The sequence below is a fragment of the Primulina eburnea genome, chromosome 8 (genome assembly GCF_022965805.1).
Source record: "Primulina eburnea isolate SZY01 chromosome 8, ASM2296580v1, whole genome shotgun sequence".
Lineage (NCBI taxonomy): Eukaryota > Viridiplantae > Streptophyta > Magnoliopsida > Lamiales > Gesneriaceae > Primulina > Primulina eburnea.
In genome coordinates, this window is record NC_133108.1 from 10768907 (window position 1) to 10788475 (window position 19569).

At 39.4% G+C, this 19569-nt stretch overlaps 1 protein-coding gene across 2 annotated transcripts; it reads right to left on the reverse strand.

The window, feature by feature from the left end:
- Nucleotides 1-593: 593 nt before the first annotated feature.
- Nucleotides 594-1620, reverse strand: LOC140837793 (uncharacterized). 2 transcript variants are annotated; one of them, XM_073203901.1, is made up of 3 exons: nucleotides 1414-1620; nucleotides 860-1324; nucleotides 594-764 (listed from the first exon to the last, which is right to left on the reverse strand). In XM_073203901.1, the coding sequence occupies exons 2-3, from the start codon at nucleotides 1264-1266 to the stop codon at nucleotides 623-625; spliced, it is 549 nt and encodes a 182-aa protein (XP_073060002.1). In that variant the 5' UTR covers nucleotides 1267-1324; nucleotides 1414-1620; the 3' UTR covers nucleotides 594-622. The 2 variants fall into 2 exon arrangements, with proteins under 2 accessions (XP_073060002.1, XP_073060001.1); XM_073203900.1 differs by having other exon boundaries at nucleotides 860-1620.
- Nucleotides 1621-19569: the final 17949 nt, after the last annotated feature.

Genomic DNA, 19569 nt, shown 5'->3' on the forward strand with positions numbered 1-19569 from the left:
GTGATTAATATTTAAATTAAAATATGTAACATAATCTTGAAATTACGATTTATATTTTTAAAAAAATATAAAAAAATAGTTCGATTCCTTGATTCACATTTAACTTAAAAAATAAAACATAATCCTGTTTTTTAGATCGTGACAAAATACTGAGATTGTGATGAAGTGATTAATATGTAAATTAAAATATGTAACATAATCTTGAAATTACGATTTATATTTTTTAAAAATATAAAAAAATAGTTCGATTCCTTGATTCACATTTAACTTAAAACATATAACATAATCTTGTTTTTTAGATCGTGACAAAATACCGAGATTGTGATGAAAATCCTAAACCCTAAAAAACCCTAAACCCTGAAACTCAATAACAATGGTCGACCAAAAGAACAGTGGTGGTCGACCAACAAACTATAATGGTCGACCATAAAAGGTAAAGGTCGATCATTACTCTTTGGTCGACCAATCTCGTTTTTTGGTCGACCAATAGAATTTTTTGGTCGACCAGACAACTTTTGGTCCACCAAAAACGAGAGTGGTCGACCAACATAAAAACCCCAAATAATTACATAAGAAACGATGTTCCAATAATGACATAAAATTGTCCGATACATCACTATAATCACCAATCATTAAGGAACATATTACAACCTAAAAAGTATCTAAACTCAGATACTAATCTATCATCTAAAGTTATTACTACTTGCGCACTCCTGGACAAAGAGTATCCAGCAACAGCTAACACAAATGCTCCCGAATCTTCACTGTGAAAAGAAAAATGAGAAGTTAATATTTAGTGTAACATTAAAAAATGGAATAATTAAGTTATTATATTGTAAATAGAAAGTTGACAACGTACTGTATAATCTTGGCACGAAATTCATCATGTAGTTTTATATTCCATGGCCTCTCGGGGTGTGGGTTGTTCCCAACAATGGATAGCAGACGAGCAACGTTTATAACTACAGGCTCTATGTCTTCATTCAGATCTTTGAATTTGGGATCGTGCCTTCGCTGCAAGTCATGTATAATGCATTTATTCATCCCTGTCACGAGTTTTAGCAAAAACCAGCGCCCATCTGTGTAGACAGGGATGAGAATTCTTCGTGCCTTTTCCCACGAGAGACGCGGCCATTCTGGATCACTACCTTTGACTTTTCTCACAATCGGTGCCAGACTTATTTTGAAATCGATATCTTTAGCTTCGGCCAAAACTGATATCGCACTGTAGAAATTTCTGTCCATCAACGAATCATTTGCCGACATCACTTCAGGATGTCGGATCTGCAGTCTCAAGCAATCCACAGAGAGCTTCGCCGATGTGCTGAATTCAACATAACAAAAGGTTTTCAATGTTTTAAAAGAAGTTCTCTACAAATTTAAACTTTCTAATAGATTTATTTAAAAGCTTACAGAGAAAGTGACAAGCGAGTTTGCGATCACCATGGGCCCGTAGAACGACTTCTCATATTCAGCATAAAAACCTCGAATCCTACTAGGTGAACGGTCGAGCATCGATGCCCTAACTCGCGCAAGGGAGTTGTTTACCTTCAGTGTCACGGTCTCCGCAAGTGGCCTCACAATGTAATCTATAAAATAATCAATTGTAACAACTTTAATGCAAATATAAACAATAAACAAGGTATAGTTTAATAACCTCTCGACGTGGTCGCCTCTCCTCCTGACAAAATACGTGCATCTGGAGTCACTTGAATATCTAAAAATATAAAGTATATTGTTTAATATACTATACATAAATATAAATATAAAAAATGTGCATTACCTCGCCTCCTGCGGACTCCTCTAGAATGGCTTCAAGGTTAGGCTCAAATATCTGTTGGGTTTGGCTACTACTGGCAATTTCCTTACCCAAATTATCAGCCACAACTAACATCGTACATTCAACAAATTAAAATAATTAAAACTTTAATGCAAATATGAATAGACAAGGTTTAGTGTAATAACCTCTCGACGTGGTCGCCTCACCACCTGACTTACGTGGATCCGGAGTCACTTGAATATCTAAAAATAAAGACTTTGTTGTTTAATATACTATACATAAATATCAAATCAAAAAAGTGCATTAACTCACATTCTGAGGACTCCTCTATAATCACCGGAAGGATAGGCTCAAATATATGTAGTGTTTGGCTAGTACTTGCAATTTCCCTAGCCAGATTATCATCCACACCTAAAAGCGCACATCAAACAAATTAAAATAATTACGAGAGTTGTACTAAATCATTATATTACATAAACATAAACATAATAAATAAAATTAACTCATCAAAATCTGCCTCAGATGCTTTCCTCTTCCGCCCTATGGTATAGACTATGCTATAATCTTTGTCCTGCTGCACTAGCATGTTAGACCTCATCTCAGCAAAACCAACTCTAATCTGTTCAGTCAAAATCGATTTCAAGTCAACTAGAGCTTGATTTATACTCCTGATAGACGCTCTGGTCTCAATAAATTCTGCTGCCATCTTCACATGCATGGATGTAACGGAATCCTCCAACGCAGTCGATCGCCGCTCGAAACGATGCTCCAAGGGTGATGGGCGGCGGGAGGGATTGAGTCCAAAGTGGACTCTAGGACCCGTACGCATAGGAGAACTGGTCCTAGAGCTGGATCTATTGAGATCACCAGGACGGATGCCGGAAACGTCAGGAGATGCATGTGCAGGAGGCGTGTGCTGGACAGAGGGAGGTGAATGTTCAGAATGAATGGGCTGGACAGAGGGAGGTGAATGTGCAGAATGCATGGGCTGTACTGAGGGAGACTCCACAGGTGCTTGCTACATATGAATGTCTGACCCTGCCTCCAGAGCTCGAGTACCCGAGTGATCACCGCATCAGGCGCAGAATCAACAAAATGCCTATCGTATAATACGGTGCAACTAGCTCCTCAGGAGTAGGAGTCAAAAATCTCAGACAATCCTGCATATAATTAATAAAAGATCACATTAATTAAAATTAATGTCCACAGTTATTTTACCAAATCAATTCATATTACTTACATCTATAGCACAATCAACGAAGGCTGTAGCGATTTCAGCACCAGTTGGGGCACGGTTTGACGCCCACGTGTTAGTCACCCATTGAAACATCCTGGGCAACATCAAACCGTCCACCTCTCTCCTCCTTTCAAACTTCTGTGCCACGCTCGGACAACATTCATAAGCGAGAATCTGTAACATAAATTTCAAATAATGTTACTGGTACAAATAAAGATCACAAATCCACTTTAACATTCAAAAAATAATATACCTGCAGAGGAAGAACAAAACCACCAATAAGGAAGCTGTCTCAACTTCTTTCCGGCCCTGTGCCTCGGTGAGGTAATTATATGTTGGAAACTTAATTCCGGTATTTTGACAAAAAGACTTACCAACTGAACTAAGCAACTGAACTGATCATCAACTGAACACGTCATCTGCTGAACTCAGTCAACTGTTCGATACAACTGAAGTTCATTCTCAGCAACTGATTCGTTACCAGCTGATCTCTCAGCTGTACACGTCATCAGTTGAAAGCGACAATAGACAAAATAGTACATACACCTGCAACTAGTAGTGGAACGCCGCATTGCAGAATGAACAGTGTACGATTGTCAGAATATATCGACGTGGTAATCAACGGTTAGAATATTCAAACATTCTTTAATGTTACCGTTGAGAGGAGAGCCTATAAATAGTCGAAGACAGCAACTGAAGAAATACCGACTTTCAGTTATCTCATTCTACTTGCTGTTACGCTGCAAAAATATCTACTCACCATCAGAAATCAAAGCTCATGCTTATTAGTCATATCAGTAGTATTCAAGACTACATTCTCGAGCTTAAATAGCACTTTGTAATCGTTGATAGATTTTCTAAGTTGTGCTAAAAGATCAGTTACGATCTATAGAAGGGTTGTATGCTAAGAGTTTCAGTTTTGGCAAAGTGATAAGTCCAAACTAAAGTGGGTCAGTACAGTGTCGTGTATTTGATCAAAGTCTTTTAGTGGATATCCTATCTTCGTGATAGAAGGGGTGACGTAGGAGTTATTCAATTCTCCGAACATCCAGATCAAATTGTGGTGTCATTACTTCAGTTATCATTTTCAGTTAGATACTCTATCTTTCAGTCAGTTAGTTTTCCGCAACTGTTTTATTCAGTTTAACTTATTGTTATTGACCGACGGGATATTCAGTTTTAGTTCGTAACAAAACTGAATTTATATTGTCGAAAACTATTTTAAATTCGAGCAGTGTTTATTCAACCCCCCCTTCTAAACGCTCTTTATTCGATTAACCGATCCTATCAAGTGGTATCAGAGCAAGTTATATCCTATCAAAGATTATCTATACTCAAATTGTTCACTATGTCTTCATTCAACAATATTCCTATGTTCTCAAGAGAAGACTTTGACGATTGGAAGATCAGGATGCAGGCTTATCTAGCTGCACAGGATGATGACATGTGGTACGTTATAACTGACGGACCCATGAAGATTCTGAAAGCCAATACAGCATTTGCAATCACAGATGGCGCACCGCACAGAATTGAAAAGCCTAGAGATGAGTGGACTACTGAGGACAAAAGGAAAGCAAATCTAAATAATGTAGCAAAGGACATATTGTACAAAACACTGGACAAAGTAACGTTCAGTAAAATCAAGATGTGCAAGACAGCCAAAGAGATTTGGGAGAAGTTAATTCAGCTTTGCGAAGGCAACGAACAAACAAAAGAAAACAAACTTTCTGTTGCCGTGCAGAAGTTCGACAACATCAGAATGAAAGTTGGAGAAACAATGCATGAATATGATGAAAGAACCAGCTGCATCATCAACGAACTAAATGCACTTGGAAATGTGTATTCAAACAAAGAAGTTGCATTGAAGATAATTAGAGGTCTTCCCAAGGAGTGGGACGTAAATACCATGGCAATGAGGGAATCTAAAGATTTGAACAAAGTTGAACTCCATGATCTATTTGATGACTTGAAGGCATACGAGTTTGAACTACAAACTCGAGAAGGAGAACCATCTACTCCAGCAGCTACTACTGCCTTAACTGCTGTAAGAACAGAACCAACTGGTTCAGTTGAGAAAGCTGCTGATCAACTAAGCAATGATGCCATGTCATTGTTCATTAAGAAATTTGGAATATTCATGAGGATGAATCAAGGGAATTTTCAGAAGCAATATCAAAGAAACAACTCCAGAGATGAATCAAATGCATGCTACAACTGTGGCAAACCAGGTCATTATATTGCTGACTGTCCCAAACCTAAGAAGGACAGTCAAGTTTCAACTGAAACAAAGAAGAAATTGTATGAGCACAAGAGGAGATCTAAGGACGACAAGAAGCCTTACAGAAAGAAACATGAAGTACTCCTAGCTGAAGATAACAAAGCCAAATGGGCAGACACTGACAGCGAGGAATCAGAACCAGAAACTTCATGCAGTTCTAGTGACAATGAAGAAGAAGTAAAATGTCTGATGGCTGCTGATACAGAACTAGAGTCCAGCAGTCAACAGGTATTTGATTTTAGTTCAACTGATTTTACCAGAGAAGAACTTATTTCGACATTGCATGACATGGTTAATGAGTATCAAAAGCTTGCTTTATCGTTTGAAAAAGGCAGAGCGAAGCAAAATGATCCCAAAGACGATAAAACAAAAACTGATGAATCAGTTGATATGTTGAGTCTGAAAAGAGAAATTGCTGAGCTCAGAAATGAAAGAAGCAGGGATCAATTAATGATTCAAAATTGCTGCTTGAAAATTCAAAGCACACTGAGCTTATTCAGGCTTGGAACAAATCGTCTGATGCTTTAAGTGATATACAGAATTCTCAGAAATCAGTTACTGATAAAACTGGTTTAGGATAATGTAGTAAATATGATTTGTCTTCCAAAGATACTCAGCCAAAACTGAATATAAACAAAGGGAAATACATTCACTTTTTAAAATCAGTTATGGTACAAGAACAAGCTGAGCCGAGTAAACTGATTGAACAGCCAACTCAAAGTATGAACAAGGGCAAAAGATGTGGAATTGGTTATAGCCCAAAAGTTGTGACTGACTCTCGAAGTCAGCAACCTAAAATTTTCGGCAAAAATTACTCAAATGGCTACTCAAATTACTACAACAGTAAGCCAGTTCAGAAAAGATACTGGCTGAACAATCAGTTGAAAAAGGGCAAATCACATGTTGTATCTCCTGCACACCATATATCAAGCACACACAAATAGGGAAAGACCATCTGGAATACAACAACTGGACGGTCAGTTAGACTGATCCAAGTTTGGATTCCTAAAGGACTAATCAACTTTGGACCCAAATAGAAAAGGGTACCAGAATCTTATCTTGTGTTTGATTGAAGGTAACAGGTACAAGCATTGAATCTATATGGTACTTGGATAGTGGATGTTCACGTCACATGACAGGAGATTCAAATTTATTATCTCAATTGGTCAAATACACTGGACCAAACATCAGTTTTGGAGATAATTCTAAAGGTAAAACTGTGGGTAATGGTAAGCTTATCCATGGTAACTTCACCATTAATTATGTATTATTAGTTGAGAATCTGAAGTATAATCTGATCAGTGTCAGTCAATTATGCGATAATGGATTCTCAGTTCAGTTTGACAAACATTCTTGTTCAGTCAAAAACTCAACTGAAGAGATTATCCTAACTGGCAAAAGGTGTGGAAACACTTACAAAGTCAGTTGGAATGATCAACCTTATGAACCAGTATGTTTTATTGCCTCAAAATCTTCTAAAAACTGGTTGTGGCATAAGAGATTAAACCACCTGAATTTCAAGTCTATTGCATATTTGAGTAACCACGATCTTGTTACTGGACTGTCCAAAATGGATTTTATCAAAGATAAAATTTGCTCAGCATGTCAGTTTGGTAAACAAATTAAATCTTCTTTTAAGAACAAGGGTCGTAAATCTTCTTCCCGATGCTTAGAGCTGTTACATATGGATCTATTTGGTCCAATACCAGTCATGAGCTTAGGGGGAATGAAATACATCTTGGTGGTTGTAGATGATTTTTCAAGATTCACTTGGGTTATATTTCTCAAGTACAAAGACCAAACTGCTGCTCAACTGATTAAGCTTTTCAAAATATTATTAAATGAAAAATCAGTTGGAATTGATAGAATCAGATCTGATCGAGAAACTGAGTTTATCAATCAAATTCTTTCAAATTATTTAGATAATGCCAGAATTAAGCATGAGCTCTCAGCAGCTAGAACTCCTCAGCAAAATGGTATAGCTGAAAGGAGAAATCGGACCCTTAAAGAGGCTGCTAGAACAATGCTTGCTGATTCTGGTATCTCTCAAAGGTTTTGGGCAGAAGCAGTGAACACTGCGTGTTACACTCAAAACAGATCAATGATTAATAAGAATCATATGAAAACACCTTATGAGATCTAGCATGGAAGAAAAAGTGTGGTTTCATACTTCAAAATATTCGGCTGCAGATATTTTATACTTGTCAATGGTAAAACTCATTTAAAAGCCTTTGATGCTAAATCTGCAGAGGGAATATTTCTTGGTTATTCTTCAGTGAGTAAAGCGTATAGAGTCTTTGTAATGCCCGAGAATTAATCACTGTAATTAACGAGGATGGATTGTAATTTCATGTGATCAGGAAGGGATTAATCGGGACACCGAGAAATGCATTCAGAAATAAAATTATGAAAGATATGAGCATGCAACACCGCACCCGCGGCCTAGGAAGCACCGCACCCGCGGTGCATAGACAATAAGTTGGCCAAGATTTCGTGGCTACACCGTACCCGCGGTGTTGTAGAGACCGCACCCGCGGTGCAAGACCGCACCCGCGGTACTAACGCGACCGCACCCGCGGTCATGGTTTCTGGAAAATGGATAGGACTGCCGAGAGCTGAGCGCACCCGCGGTCCGGAATGTAGCGCACCCGCGGTGCTGCGTGTTGTGCGGAAATTGTGCCACCTCGCCGTTTGCATGCACTGATATATATATATAGCGGTATTCCTTCGCAAATTCAGTAAGAAATCGAGAAAAGGTCTGAGGGAAGTTTACGAAAATCCTTACGCCTTTATATTTCAATCCGTCCGTCTGATTTTAAATCCGACTTCGGTATCGAGTTCTTAGCGACGTAGGCTACAACTTGACGTAAGTTTTGCTACGTTTTGACATGCTTTGACATTATGCTATTGTCAGAATTGAATGGAACTCATATATGTTGTTCTTGACATGTTAGACATCATAGAATTGAAGTCAGATTGAGAAACGGACTGATTATGGGATTGTTATGAATTTTTAGGGTATATTGATTTATACCGGACAGATTTGAATTGTAATTGGACTATAGATTGTATCAGATATGGGTTATGGATTGTAACTAGTATCTGAGGATGTTGTATTGACGGGAATACTGAAATTGTACCGTTATACCGTTGATTTTGAATTAAATCCAGACTGATCGAATTGTTATTGATTCAAATGGTATATTGATATGAGATTGTTGGTATTGTCATTGCCAGACAGGCTGTGAGTTCAGGATTCGACTGAGCCAGAGACCGACGAAAGAAAGGTATAAGTCAATGTGGTATTGGAAGATCGACTTGAGTCAGCTTGGACTTGAGTTTCCCTAAATCACATACTTTACTTTATTGCATTGATATTTGCATGGATTGAATAATATACTTGTTCTCTTGATTTTAGATGACAGGTATTAGATGATTTATCTTGTGACAGAAGTGCCTGATAGTGGTGGAATCGCCACGGGCACATTGCACGATGTCTCAAGATAGGATATTAGCGATTGAGTTACAGTCCATGACGGATAGGTCAGGACACCGGATGTTTGGTTATATCGAGTAATAGGAAATGGGAATTCGTCTATTACGGAATTCGATATAGGAATACCATATATGGTTATATCGAGTAATAGGAACACGGTTCCTTCTATTACGGAATTCGATATAGGAACACCACATCTGGAAACCGGGATCCCTAGACTAGGATTGAGTCTAGTCTGAACTGTAGAATTATGTCGACAGATTGCTATTGATTATGTTTCAGATTTTGATACATAAATCTGTTACCTGATTACATGCTTTATATTGTTTATATGATTGCATGTTTCATTGATTTATACGGGGATTATATTCTCACCGAAATTATCCGGCTGTTGTCTTGTCTGTATGTGTACATGACAACAGGTGGGACATGATTAGGGTCCAGGAGATGAGGAGAGATCGTGATTAGAGTGGAGGCTCCGGACTTGGATTGTATATAGTGGTTAAACACTTGATAGTAGTTGTTGAACCCTAGTTTGTACTGATTTGTAGATGGTACAGGACTTGTACTTTATTATATACTGATATATATATTAGCTTGATTTCACTACGTTCCGCATTTTTTTAAAAAAATAAAATTTTAGACCCTGTTTTTAATTGACTAATTAGTCCCAATGATGATTAAGAACTTGATTAGCGTCCGGGTCCCCACAACAGGTGGTATCATGTGCGATAGATCCTTGAGATTGAGATAGGAGCTAGTGAGCGGGGTAGAATGTGTTTTCTTTCTGCTTTTGATTGCTAGCATGATTTACTGCTTTATAATGCATGTTTATCTGTTATCTGATTTGATTCTGAAGACGTGTTATTGAGAACGAATCAGAGCCGATTCTGGATCAGTAGTAAGATGATCGGATGAGGACTGAAATAGAACTGTGGTTTGGGGGTTGCTAATCCTTTTGATTTCAGATATGCCTCCGAGAAGAATGCCAGAACACCGGAGTACCTCGAATCCTTCCATGGATGTGACTCCTACACCAATGGAGAAACTTTTGAAAAGATTTCAGTCATTTCATCCACCGACTTTGAAAGGTACGGAGAATTCCGTGGAATGTGAAAGTTGGTTGGACGATATTGAATCGATGTTTGAATCTTTGGAATATACTGAGGAAAAGAGGGTGAAACTGATCGGACACCAGTTGCACGATGTTGCTAAACACTGGTGGATCACGACGAAACGGGCATTGGAACAACTGAGGTACGGCCATTACTTGGAATGTGTTTAAGTCTGAATTTTATCTGCGGTTCTTCCCAGTATCTTATAGGAAGGACAAGGGAGCCGAGTTTGCAAACTTGAGACAAGGCCAGTTAAACATTGAGGATTATGTGGCTAAGTTCTCTACACTGTTGAGATTTGCTCCCCACGTAGCTGAACACGATGAGGCCGTCGCGGACCAGTTTATAAATGGCCTGAATCCAGAAATATTTACTTTGGTGAATACCGGGAGGCCAAATAATTTCACCGATGCCTTGAACCGAGCCAAGGGAGCTGAAGCAGGTCTGATGAGATAGAGAGAGGCTTCGTTTGTGCTTCCAGTATCGGGACAGCAACAACCACCTCCTCGATTTGAATGTGGCAGCAGCAGTAGCAGGAAGAGAGATTTCTTGAGGGCTAGAGGGAAGCAATTCAAGAAATCTGGTACTAGTTCGTCCAGTTCGAGTGGCTCTAGACAGATTAGTCAGGGCCAGAGCTATACAGGACCGTACTGTGGTACTTGTGGAGGGAGGCATTCCACAGATCAGTGCCGAGGAGTGGTTGGCAGCTGTCGTATTTGTGGACAGCAAGGACACTTTGCTCGAGTGTGTCCCCAGAGGAGTGCCCAGGGATCACAAGCAGCTGAGTCATCGGGATCAGTAGCTCAGGCAGGTAGACGACCATCTGCCGTTCATACTTTTCAGCCAGTACCGTCTACTCTGTCACAGCAGAGGCCAGGAGGGGGCCAGACCGCGAGCCAGCCTCCTAGACAGCAGGCCCGATTGTTTGCTTTGACTGAGGAGCAGGCACAGGATGCACCTGATGATGTTGTGGCAGGTAACTGTTTTATTTCTGGTTATCCTGCATATGTATTGATTGATACTGGTGCATCGCATACTTTTATTTCTGAGAGGTTTGCATTGAGTCGTGCATTACCAATTGAGTCATTGTCTGCGGTAGTGTCTGTTTCTTCCCCGTTAGGAACATGTTTGATATCAATGAAATCTGTGAAACCGTGTATACTGCAGTACGATGGGCATACGATTGAATTAGACTGTATTGTGCTTGGTTTATCCGATTTTGATTGTATTGTCGGTATCGATATGTTGACCAAGTACCGAGCTACAGTCGATTGCTTCCATAAGATAGTTCGATTCAGACCTGAGATGGCTGAGGATTGGAAATTTTATGGTAAGGGTTCTCGTGCCAGAATTCCTTTGATATCTGCAATGAATATGACTCGATTATTGCAGAAAGGAGCGGATGGATTCCTGGTATATTCAGTTGACTTACTGAAATCGAGCCCATCATTGGCGGATTTGCCAGTGGTGTGTGAGTTTACTGATGTCTTTCCAGATGAGATTCCTGGATTACCTCCGATTCGAGAAATAGACTTCAGCATTGAGTTAATGCCAGGAACAGTTCCGATTTCTAGGGCTCCATACAGGATGGCACCGATCGAATTGAAAGAACTGAAAGAACAGTTGGAGGATTTACTGGCCAAGGGGTATATCAGACCGAGTGTATCTCCTTGGGGTGCTCCAGTACTGTTCGTGAGAAAGAAGGATGGGTCGATGAGACTTTGTATCGACTACCGGCAACTGAACAAGGCAACGGTAAAGAATAAGTATCCTTTGCCTCGTATCGATGATTTATTTGATCAGTTGCAGGGTTCTTCGGTGTATTCCAAGATCGATCTGAGATCTGGATACCATCAACTGAGAGTCAGGGATTCTGATATCTCTAAGACAGCATTCAGAACCAGGTATGGACACTATGAGTTTATTGTCATGCCTTTTGGTTTGACGAATGCACCGGCGGTATTTATGAGATTGATGAACCGCGTCTTTCAGAAATACTTGGATGATTTTGTTATCATATTCATTGATGATATATTGATTTATTCAAAGAATATGATTGAGCATGCTAATCATCTGAGGACTGTGTTGAGAATTTTGAGGGCAGAGAAACTGTATGCTAAATTGTCGAAATGCGAGTTCTGGTTGAAACAGGTGATATTTCTGGGACATATTATATCGGGAGACGGTATATCAGTTGATCCCAGTAAGGTTGAGGCAGTTATTTCGTGGCCAAGACCGACATCTGTACCAGAGATACGCAGTTTTATGGGTTTGGCAGGATATTATCGCCGATTCATTAAAGATTTTTTGAGTATTGCCAAACCGATTACACAGTTGACTCAGAAGAATGCTCCGTTTGTTTGGTCAGAAGACTGTGAATCCAGTTTTCTGGAATTGAAAAAGAGGTTGACCAGTGCGCCTGTGTTAACGATTCCTTCAGGTACTGGTGATTTTGTTGTTTATTGTGATGCATCTCACCGAGGATTAGGTTGTGTTTTAATGCAGCGGGGGCATGTGATTGCTTATGCCTCGAGACAGCTGAAACCCCATGAAACTCGTTACCCAATTCATGATCTTGAATTGACAGCCATAGTCTTTGCTTTGAAGATATGGCGATATTATTTGTACGGTGAGAAATTCGAGATTTATTCTGATCATAAAAGCTTGAAATATCTGTTTTCGCAATCAGAGCTGAATATGAGACAGCGGAGATGGCTAGATTTGCTGAAAGACTTTGATTGTGAAATCAAGTACTATCCAGGGAAATCCAACGCAGCAGCAGATGCGCTGAGTCGAAAGGTATGTGCACTATCCTTATCGACGATAGGTGTTTCGAATTTGATAGAAGACTGCTGTTTTTCTGGATTAGCTTTTGAAACAGATTGTCAGCCTCTGAGATTATATACGATTCAAGCTGAACCGGCATTGATATTGAAAATCAAAGAGGCACAGAAGGTTGATCAGAATATACAGAATTCGATTGCAATGGTAAGAGCTGGTCATCAATCGGAGTATCGAGTTTGTGACGGTATTTTGTATGTGAATAATCGTCTGGTTGTGCCGAATGTCTCGGATTTAAGATAGAAAATACTGACAGAAGCGCACAACAGTCGTTTTAGCGTTCATCCTGGCGGCAGGAAAATTTATAATGATTTAAAGACACAGTATTGGTGGAAACAAATGAAATCTGATGTGACTGAATTTGTAGCCAAGTGTCTGAATTGCCAACAGGTGAAAGCTGAGAGGAAGAAACCAGGAGGTTTGTTGCAGAGTTTGTCCATTCCTGAATGGAAATGGGATCACATTTCCATGGATTTTGTGACACAGTTACCGCGATCCTCCCGAGGTTACGATGCGATTTGGGTCGTGATTGATCGATTGACCAAATCAGCATGCTTTATTCCATACAAGATGACGTACAGATACGACCAGATGGCGAATATTTACGTCAAGGAAGTTCTAGATTGCACGGAGTGCCGAAGTCGATTGTTTCAGATCGTGATCCTCGATTCACTTCGCACTTCTGGCAGAGTTTACAGCAGGCTCTAGGTACGAAGTTACATCTGAGTACCGCATATCATCCACAGACCGATGGACAGTCAGAGCGGACTATCCAAACACTGGAGGATATGCTGAGAGCCGTAGTGCTCGATTTTAGCACTAGCTGGCAAGATGCATTGCCACTGTGTGAGTTTTCGTACAACAATAGCTATCAGACGAGTATTGAGATGACACCTTTTGAAGCGTTGTACGGAAAGAAATGCAGATCTCCTCTTTATTGGGATGATATCTCTGAAGTTCCTGAGACTGGACCTGACATGATCAGAGATATGACAGAGAAAGTAAAGTTGATCCAGAAGAAAATGAAGGCAGCTCAAGACCGACAAGCCAAATATGACAACCTCAGACGACGACCGTTGGTATTTGAGGCTGGAGACCGAGTATTCCTGAAGATTTCACCTTTCAGAGGAGTTGTCAGATTTGGCAAGAAAGGGAAATTGTCTCCAAGATATGTTGGTCCATATGAGATTCTCGAAAAGGTAGGAGATCGTGCCTATCGACTTGCATTACCGCCTTCATTATCTGGGATACATGATGTTTTTCATGTATCGATGCTGCAGAAATATCTCCCTGATGATTCTCACGTGATTCAGCCAGACGAGACCGAGCTGGATGAGACATTGAGTTATGTCGAGAAACTGATTCGGATTATCGATCGGAAAGAAAAGCAGCTCAAACGAAGATGATTCCTCTTGTGAAAGTTCAATGGACTCGTCATGGCATTGAAGAAGCCACTTGGGAGACTGAATCTGATATGAGACAGGAATTCCCAGCATTGTTTCACTGATGTAAAGTTCTATTACATTCCTTATACAGTTCTGTATATACTCCTTATTGATATGATAGATTGCCTGTGATTTCGAGGACGAAATCATATCTTTGGGGGGAGAAATGTAATGCCCGAGAATTAATCACTGTAATTAACGAGGATGGATTGTAATTTCATGTGATCAGGAAGGGATTAATCGGGACACCGAGAAATGCATTCAGAAATAAAATTATGAAAGATATGAGCATGCAACACCGCACCCGCGGCCTAGGAAGCACCGCACCCGCGGTGCATGGACAGTAAGTTGGCCAAGATTTCGTGGCTACACCGCACCCGCGGTGCTGTAGAGACCGCACCCGCGGTGCAAGACCGCACCCGCGGTACTAACTCGACCGCACCCGCGGTCATGGTTTCTGGAAAATGGATAGGACTGCCGAGAGCTGAGCGCACCCGCGGTCCGGAATGTAGCGCACCCGCGGTGCTGCGTGTTGTGCGGAAATTGTGCCACCTCTCCGTTTGCATGCACTGATATATATATATAGCGGTATTCCTTCGAAAATTCAGTAAGAAATCGAGAAAAGGTCTGAGGGAAGTTTACGAAAATCCTTACGCCTTTATATTTCAATCCGTCCGTTTGATTTTAAATCCGACTTCGGTATCGAGTTCCTAGCGACGTAGGCTACAACTTGACGTAAGTTTTGCTACGTTTTGACATGCTTTGAAATTATGCTATTGTCAGAATTGAATGGAACTCATATATGTTGTTCTTGACATGTTAGACATCATAGAATTGAAGTCAGATTGAGAAACGGACTGATTATGGGATTGTTATGAATTTTTAGGGTATATTGATTTATACCGGACAGATTTGAATTGTAATTGGACTATGGATTGTATCAGATATGGGTTATGGATTGTAACTAGTATCTGAGGATGTTGTATTGACGGGAATACTGAAATTGTACCGTTATACCGTTGATTTTGAATTAAATCCAGACTGATCGAATTGTTATTGATTCGAATGGTATATTGATATGAGATTGTTGGTATTGTCATTGCCAGACAGGCTGTGAGTTCAGGATTCGACTGAGCCAGAGACCGACGAAAGAAAGGTATAAGTCAATGTGGTATTGGGAGATCGACTTGAGTCAGCTTGGACTTGAGTTTCCCTAAATCACATACTTTACTTTATTGCATGATATTTGCATGGATTGAATAATATACTTGTTCTCTTGATTTTAGATGACAGGTATTAGATGATTTATCTTGTGACAGAAGTGCCTGATAGTGGTGGAATCGCCACGGGCACATTGCACGATGTCTCAAGATAGGATTTTAGCGATTGAGTTACAGTCCATGACGGATAGGTCAGGACACCGGATGTTTGGTTATATCGAGTAATAGGAAATGGGAATTCGTCTATTACGGAATTCGATATAGGAATACCATATATGGTTATATCGAGTAATAGGAACACGGTTCCTTCTATTACGGAATTCGATATAGGAACACCACATCTGGAAACCTGGATCCCTAGACTAGGATTGAGTCTAGTCTGAACTGTAGAATTATGTCGACAGATTGCTATTGATTATGTTTCAGATTTTGATACATAAATATGTTACCTGATTACATGCTTTATATTGTTTATATGATTGCATGTTTCATCGATTTATACGGGGATTATATTCTCACCGGAATTATCCGGCTGTTGTCTTGTCTGTATGTGTACATGACAACAGGTGGGACAGGATCAGGGTCCAGGAGATGAGGAGAGATCGTGATTAGAGTGGAGGCTCCGGACTTGGATTGTATATAGTGGTTAAACACTTGATAGTAGTTGTTGAACCCTAGTTTGTACTGATTTGTAGATGGTACAGGACTTGTACTTTATTATATACTGATATGTATATTAGCTTGATTTCACTACGTTCCGCATTTTTAAAAAAAAAATTTTAGACCCTGTTTTTAATTGACTAATTAGTCCCAATGATGATTAAGAACTTGATTAGCGTCCGAGTCCCCACAGTCTTCAACAAAAATACTTTAAATGTTGAGGAATCTATTCATGTTGTTTTTTATGAAACTATACTAACTGATAAGCCAACTGATCAAGTTGAGCTAGCTGATAGATTTACAGATATAAGCTTGGATGATGATGATGAAGAAGATATCCATATCAATCAAAGCAATCTCCAAACACCTGAAGCGGAAGTACTGGATCAACCAGAAGAACCAGAAGATGTTCCAAATTATCAGTTAATAGAGCAACCAAATGACATTCAGTTACCAACTGAAACTGCTCCAAATGAAACTGAAAATGTTCAGTTACCCACAGAAACAGTTGCTGATTCAGAAGCAATAAATGCTGAACTCAGATGGAAGAAATCACATCCTCCAGAGTTGGTAATAGGTAAACCATCTGATCCAGTAAGAACAAGAAATCAGATGCTCAATCTATTTATTCATTCAGCTTTCGTATCACAACTAGAACCCAAGAAGACTGATGAAGCTTTTGCTGATCCAAACTGGATAAATGCAATGCAAGAAGAGCTAAATCAGTTTATCCATAACAATGTCTGGAACTTAGTTCCAAGACCAATTTCGAAAACTGTTATAGGTACAAAATGGGTGTACGGGAACAAACTGAACGAAGATGGTTCAGTTGTGCGTAACAAAGCAAGGCTAGTGGCACAAGGCTATAGGCAGGAAGAAGGAATTGATTATGATGAGACATATGCACCAGTTTCAAGACTGGAGGCAATCAGGATATTCCTTGCCTATGCTTCATTCAAAAACTTCAAAGTCTATCAAATAGATGTGAAGAGTGTATTTCTGAATGGCCAGTTGCAGGAAGTAGTCTACGTTGAACAAACTCCAGGTTTCATCAATCATCACCTTCCTGATCATGTATATCATTTGAACAAAGCCTTATATGGTTTTAAACAAGCTCCAAGAGCTTGGTACGAAACTCTTTCAAAATTTCTAACTGATCACGATTTTTCTGTTGGATCAGTTGATAAGACCTTGTTCAAATTTTCAAAGAATAATCATATTCTACTCGTTCAAATTTATGTTGATGACATTATTTTTGAGTCAACTAACCCCAAGTTATGCAAGAAGTTTGCTAAGTTAATGCAGGATAAGTTCGAAATGAGCATGATGGGTGAACTGACATTCTTCCTTGGTTTACAAGTGAAGCAACTGGATTCAGGAACTTTTATCAGTCAAACTAAATAACACTAAGGAATTGCTGAAGAAATTCAGTATGGAATCATGTTCAGCTGCAAGCACTCCCATGAGCTCATCAGTTAAATTAGACACTGATCAAGGGGGAATATCAATTGAGACGAAACTTTACCGAGGTTTAATAGGTTCACTATTGTACCTAACTGCTAGTCATCCTGATATTGTATTTGCTGTATGCATGTGTGCTAGATTTCAAGCAAATCCTATGCAATCACATTTTACTGCTGCCAAGAGTATTTCGAAATATCTTAAGGGCACACAAAATGTTGGATTATGGTATTCTAAAGATTCATCTTTCAATTTAGTTGGATATTCAGATGCAGATTATGCAGGATGCAAGCTTGATCGAAAAAGTACAAGTGGATCATGTCAGTTTCTTGGAGACAGACTGATCTCTTGGTTCAGTAAGAAGCAAACATCCATAGCAACTTCCACAACTGAAGCAGAATATCTTGCTGCTGGAAGCTGCTGTGCTCAACTGCTCTTGATTCAGCAACAACTGAAAGATTATGGTGTTGATGCAAAGGAATCTCCTATATTCTGTGACAACACAAGCACAATTGCTATTACCTATAATCCAGTTCTTCACTCCAGGACTAAGCACATAGATGTCAGACATCACTTCATCAGAGATCATGCCCTGAATAAGAACATCAGATTGGAATACGTATCAACTGAGCAGCAAGCGGCTGATATCTTCACCAAACCACTGGCTGAGACTAAGTTTTCTCATTTTCGCAACATACTTGGATTAATTGATTTATCTTAATCAGTTGTTATTGCCATTTATAACTCGTAATTCACATATCAGCTTTACTGTTTTTAATAATTAATCAGTGAGTTGTTTATTCATACGACTTTTAACTAATATCAGTTCTTTCTGAGCAGTTAGTTTGTTAAGCTTCTTTTGATTCAACTGATGACAGTCTATCTTCTATTAGTTAGCGTTTCATCAGCTCATATGTTTGTATAGTATCTCACAAAGCTTATTACGTGCAAGAACAAGAAAAACGACGTTAAAACAAAATAAACATTTATTTAACCATATATATTGGCCAGGACTACATTTTCATACTTTTCTTCTACATCAGCTATCCACATCCTCAACCAAACAGCTAGAGCCGAGGAAGATGTCTTGCAGAAGCTGTGCGAAGAAGCTATGCGATTTAGAGTCTCCAGCTCCTTTCGAAGCATCAGTTGGTAGAGATGACCATCTTTGAAGACGTCCACCCCCGCAGAAATGTTAAGTGCTCCCGCACTTCTCTCAGCTGTGCCATCCGTTTGAAGGTGGTAGCCTTTCCAGAGTTGTACAGGAGCTCAAGCTCCTGTAACTCTTCCCAGTAGGGAAGACTAGCATAGAAGACCTCGTCTTCAATTGCAGATTTTCTGGCCTGTAGAGAGAATGGAGAAACGTTTGAGCTACTTGCACCTTCCATTTTTTTTTTAACTGCTGATATACTTGTGACTAACTCTTTAACTCTTATTTATAGACCAGGTCGAGGAAGATGAAAGGACAATTTTTTTAATGACGATTACTCTACCAAACATCAGGATTTCCTTAATTAATCTTGCTTATATTATCATCATTTTCGTTAAAGCATTTATTAAGGGGGAATATTGGTTTTTAAGAGGTTAACTGAGAAGACAATTGATTAGTCAACTCTCAACTGAAAGGACACAGTCTGACAACTGATCGTTCAGTTGAGCGTCTCACTAATCTTCTCATATAAGTTAACTAATTAAACCTATTATATTCACAATCAAGCGACGTGACTGTCTTTCAAGCATTAAATGTTGTTTTTCAGAAAATGATTAGTGTCAACGTGGACACCTTTGAAACCGTTCAAATACACACGCATTTGGCACACGTACACACGTTGTAATTCAGAATTTCTATGGACTGACACGTGTCCAGAATTTGAATAGTCACGTACATATGTACCATTCCCCGCTTCATTTCAGTTTTACTTTGCGTTTATCCACAGATTTTTGACAGCAAGAACAAGTTTCATCCTTCAACTTTTCTTTCAGGAATTCAATCAGTTCAAAATGACAACTCAAATTCCCGCTTATATGCTAAATGC

Excerpts from the sequence above, each read along its gene's own strand:
- LOC140837793 (XM_073203901.1), bottom strand. The coding sequence starts at position 1,266 with ATGTCGGCAAATGATTCGTTGATGGACAGAAATTTCTACAGTGCGATA. Across the intron at positions 765-859 it reads TTTCGTGCCAAGATTATACA|TGAAGATTCGGGAGCATTTG; the intron begins GTACGTTGTCAA and ends TTCTTTTCACAG.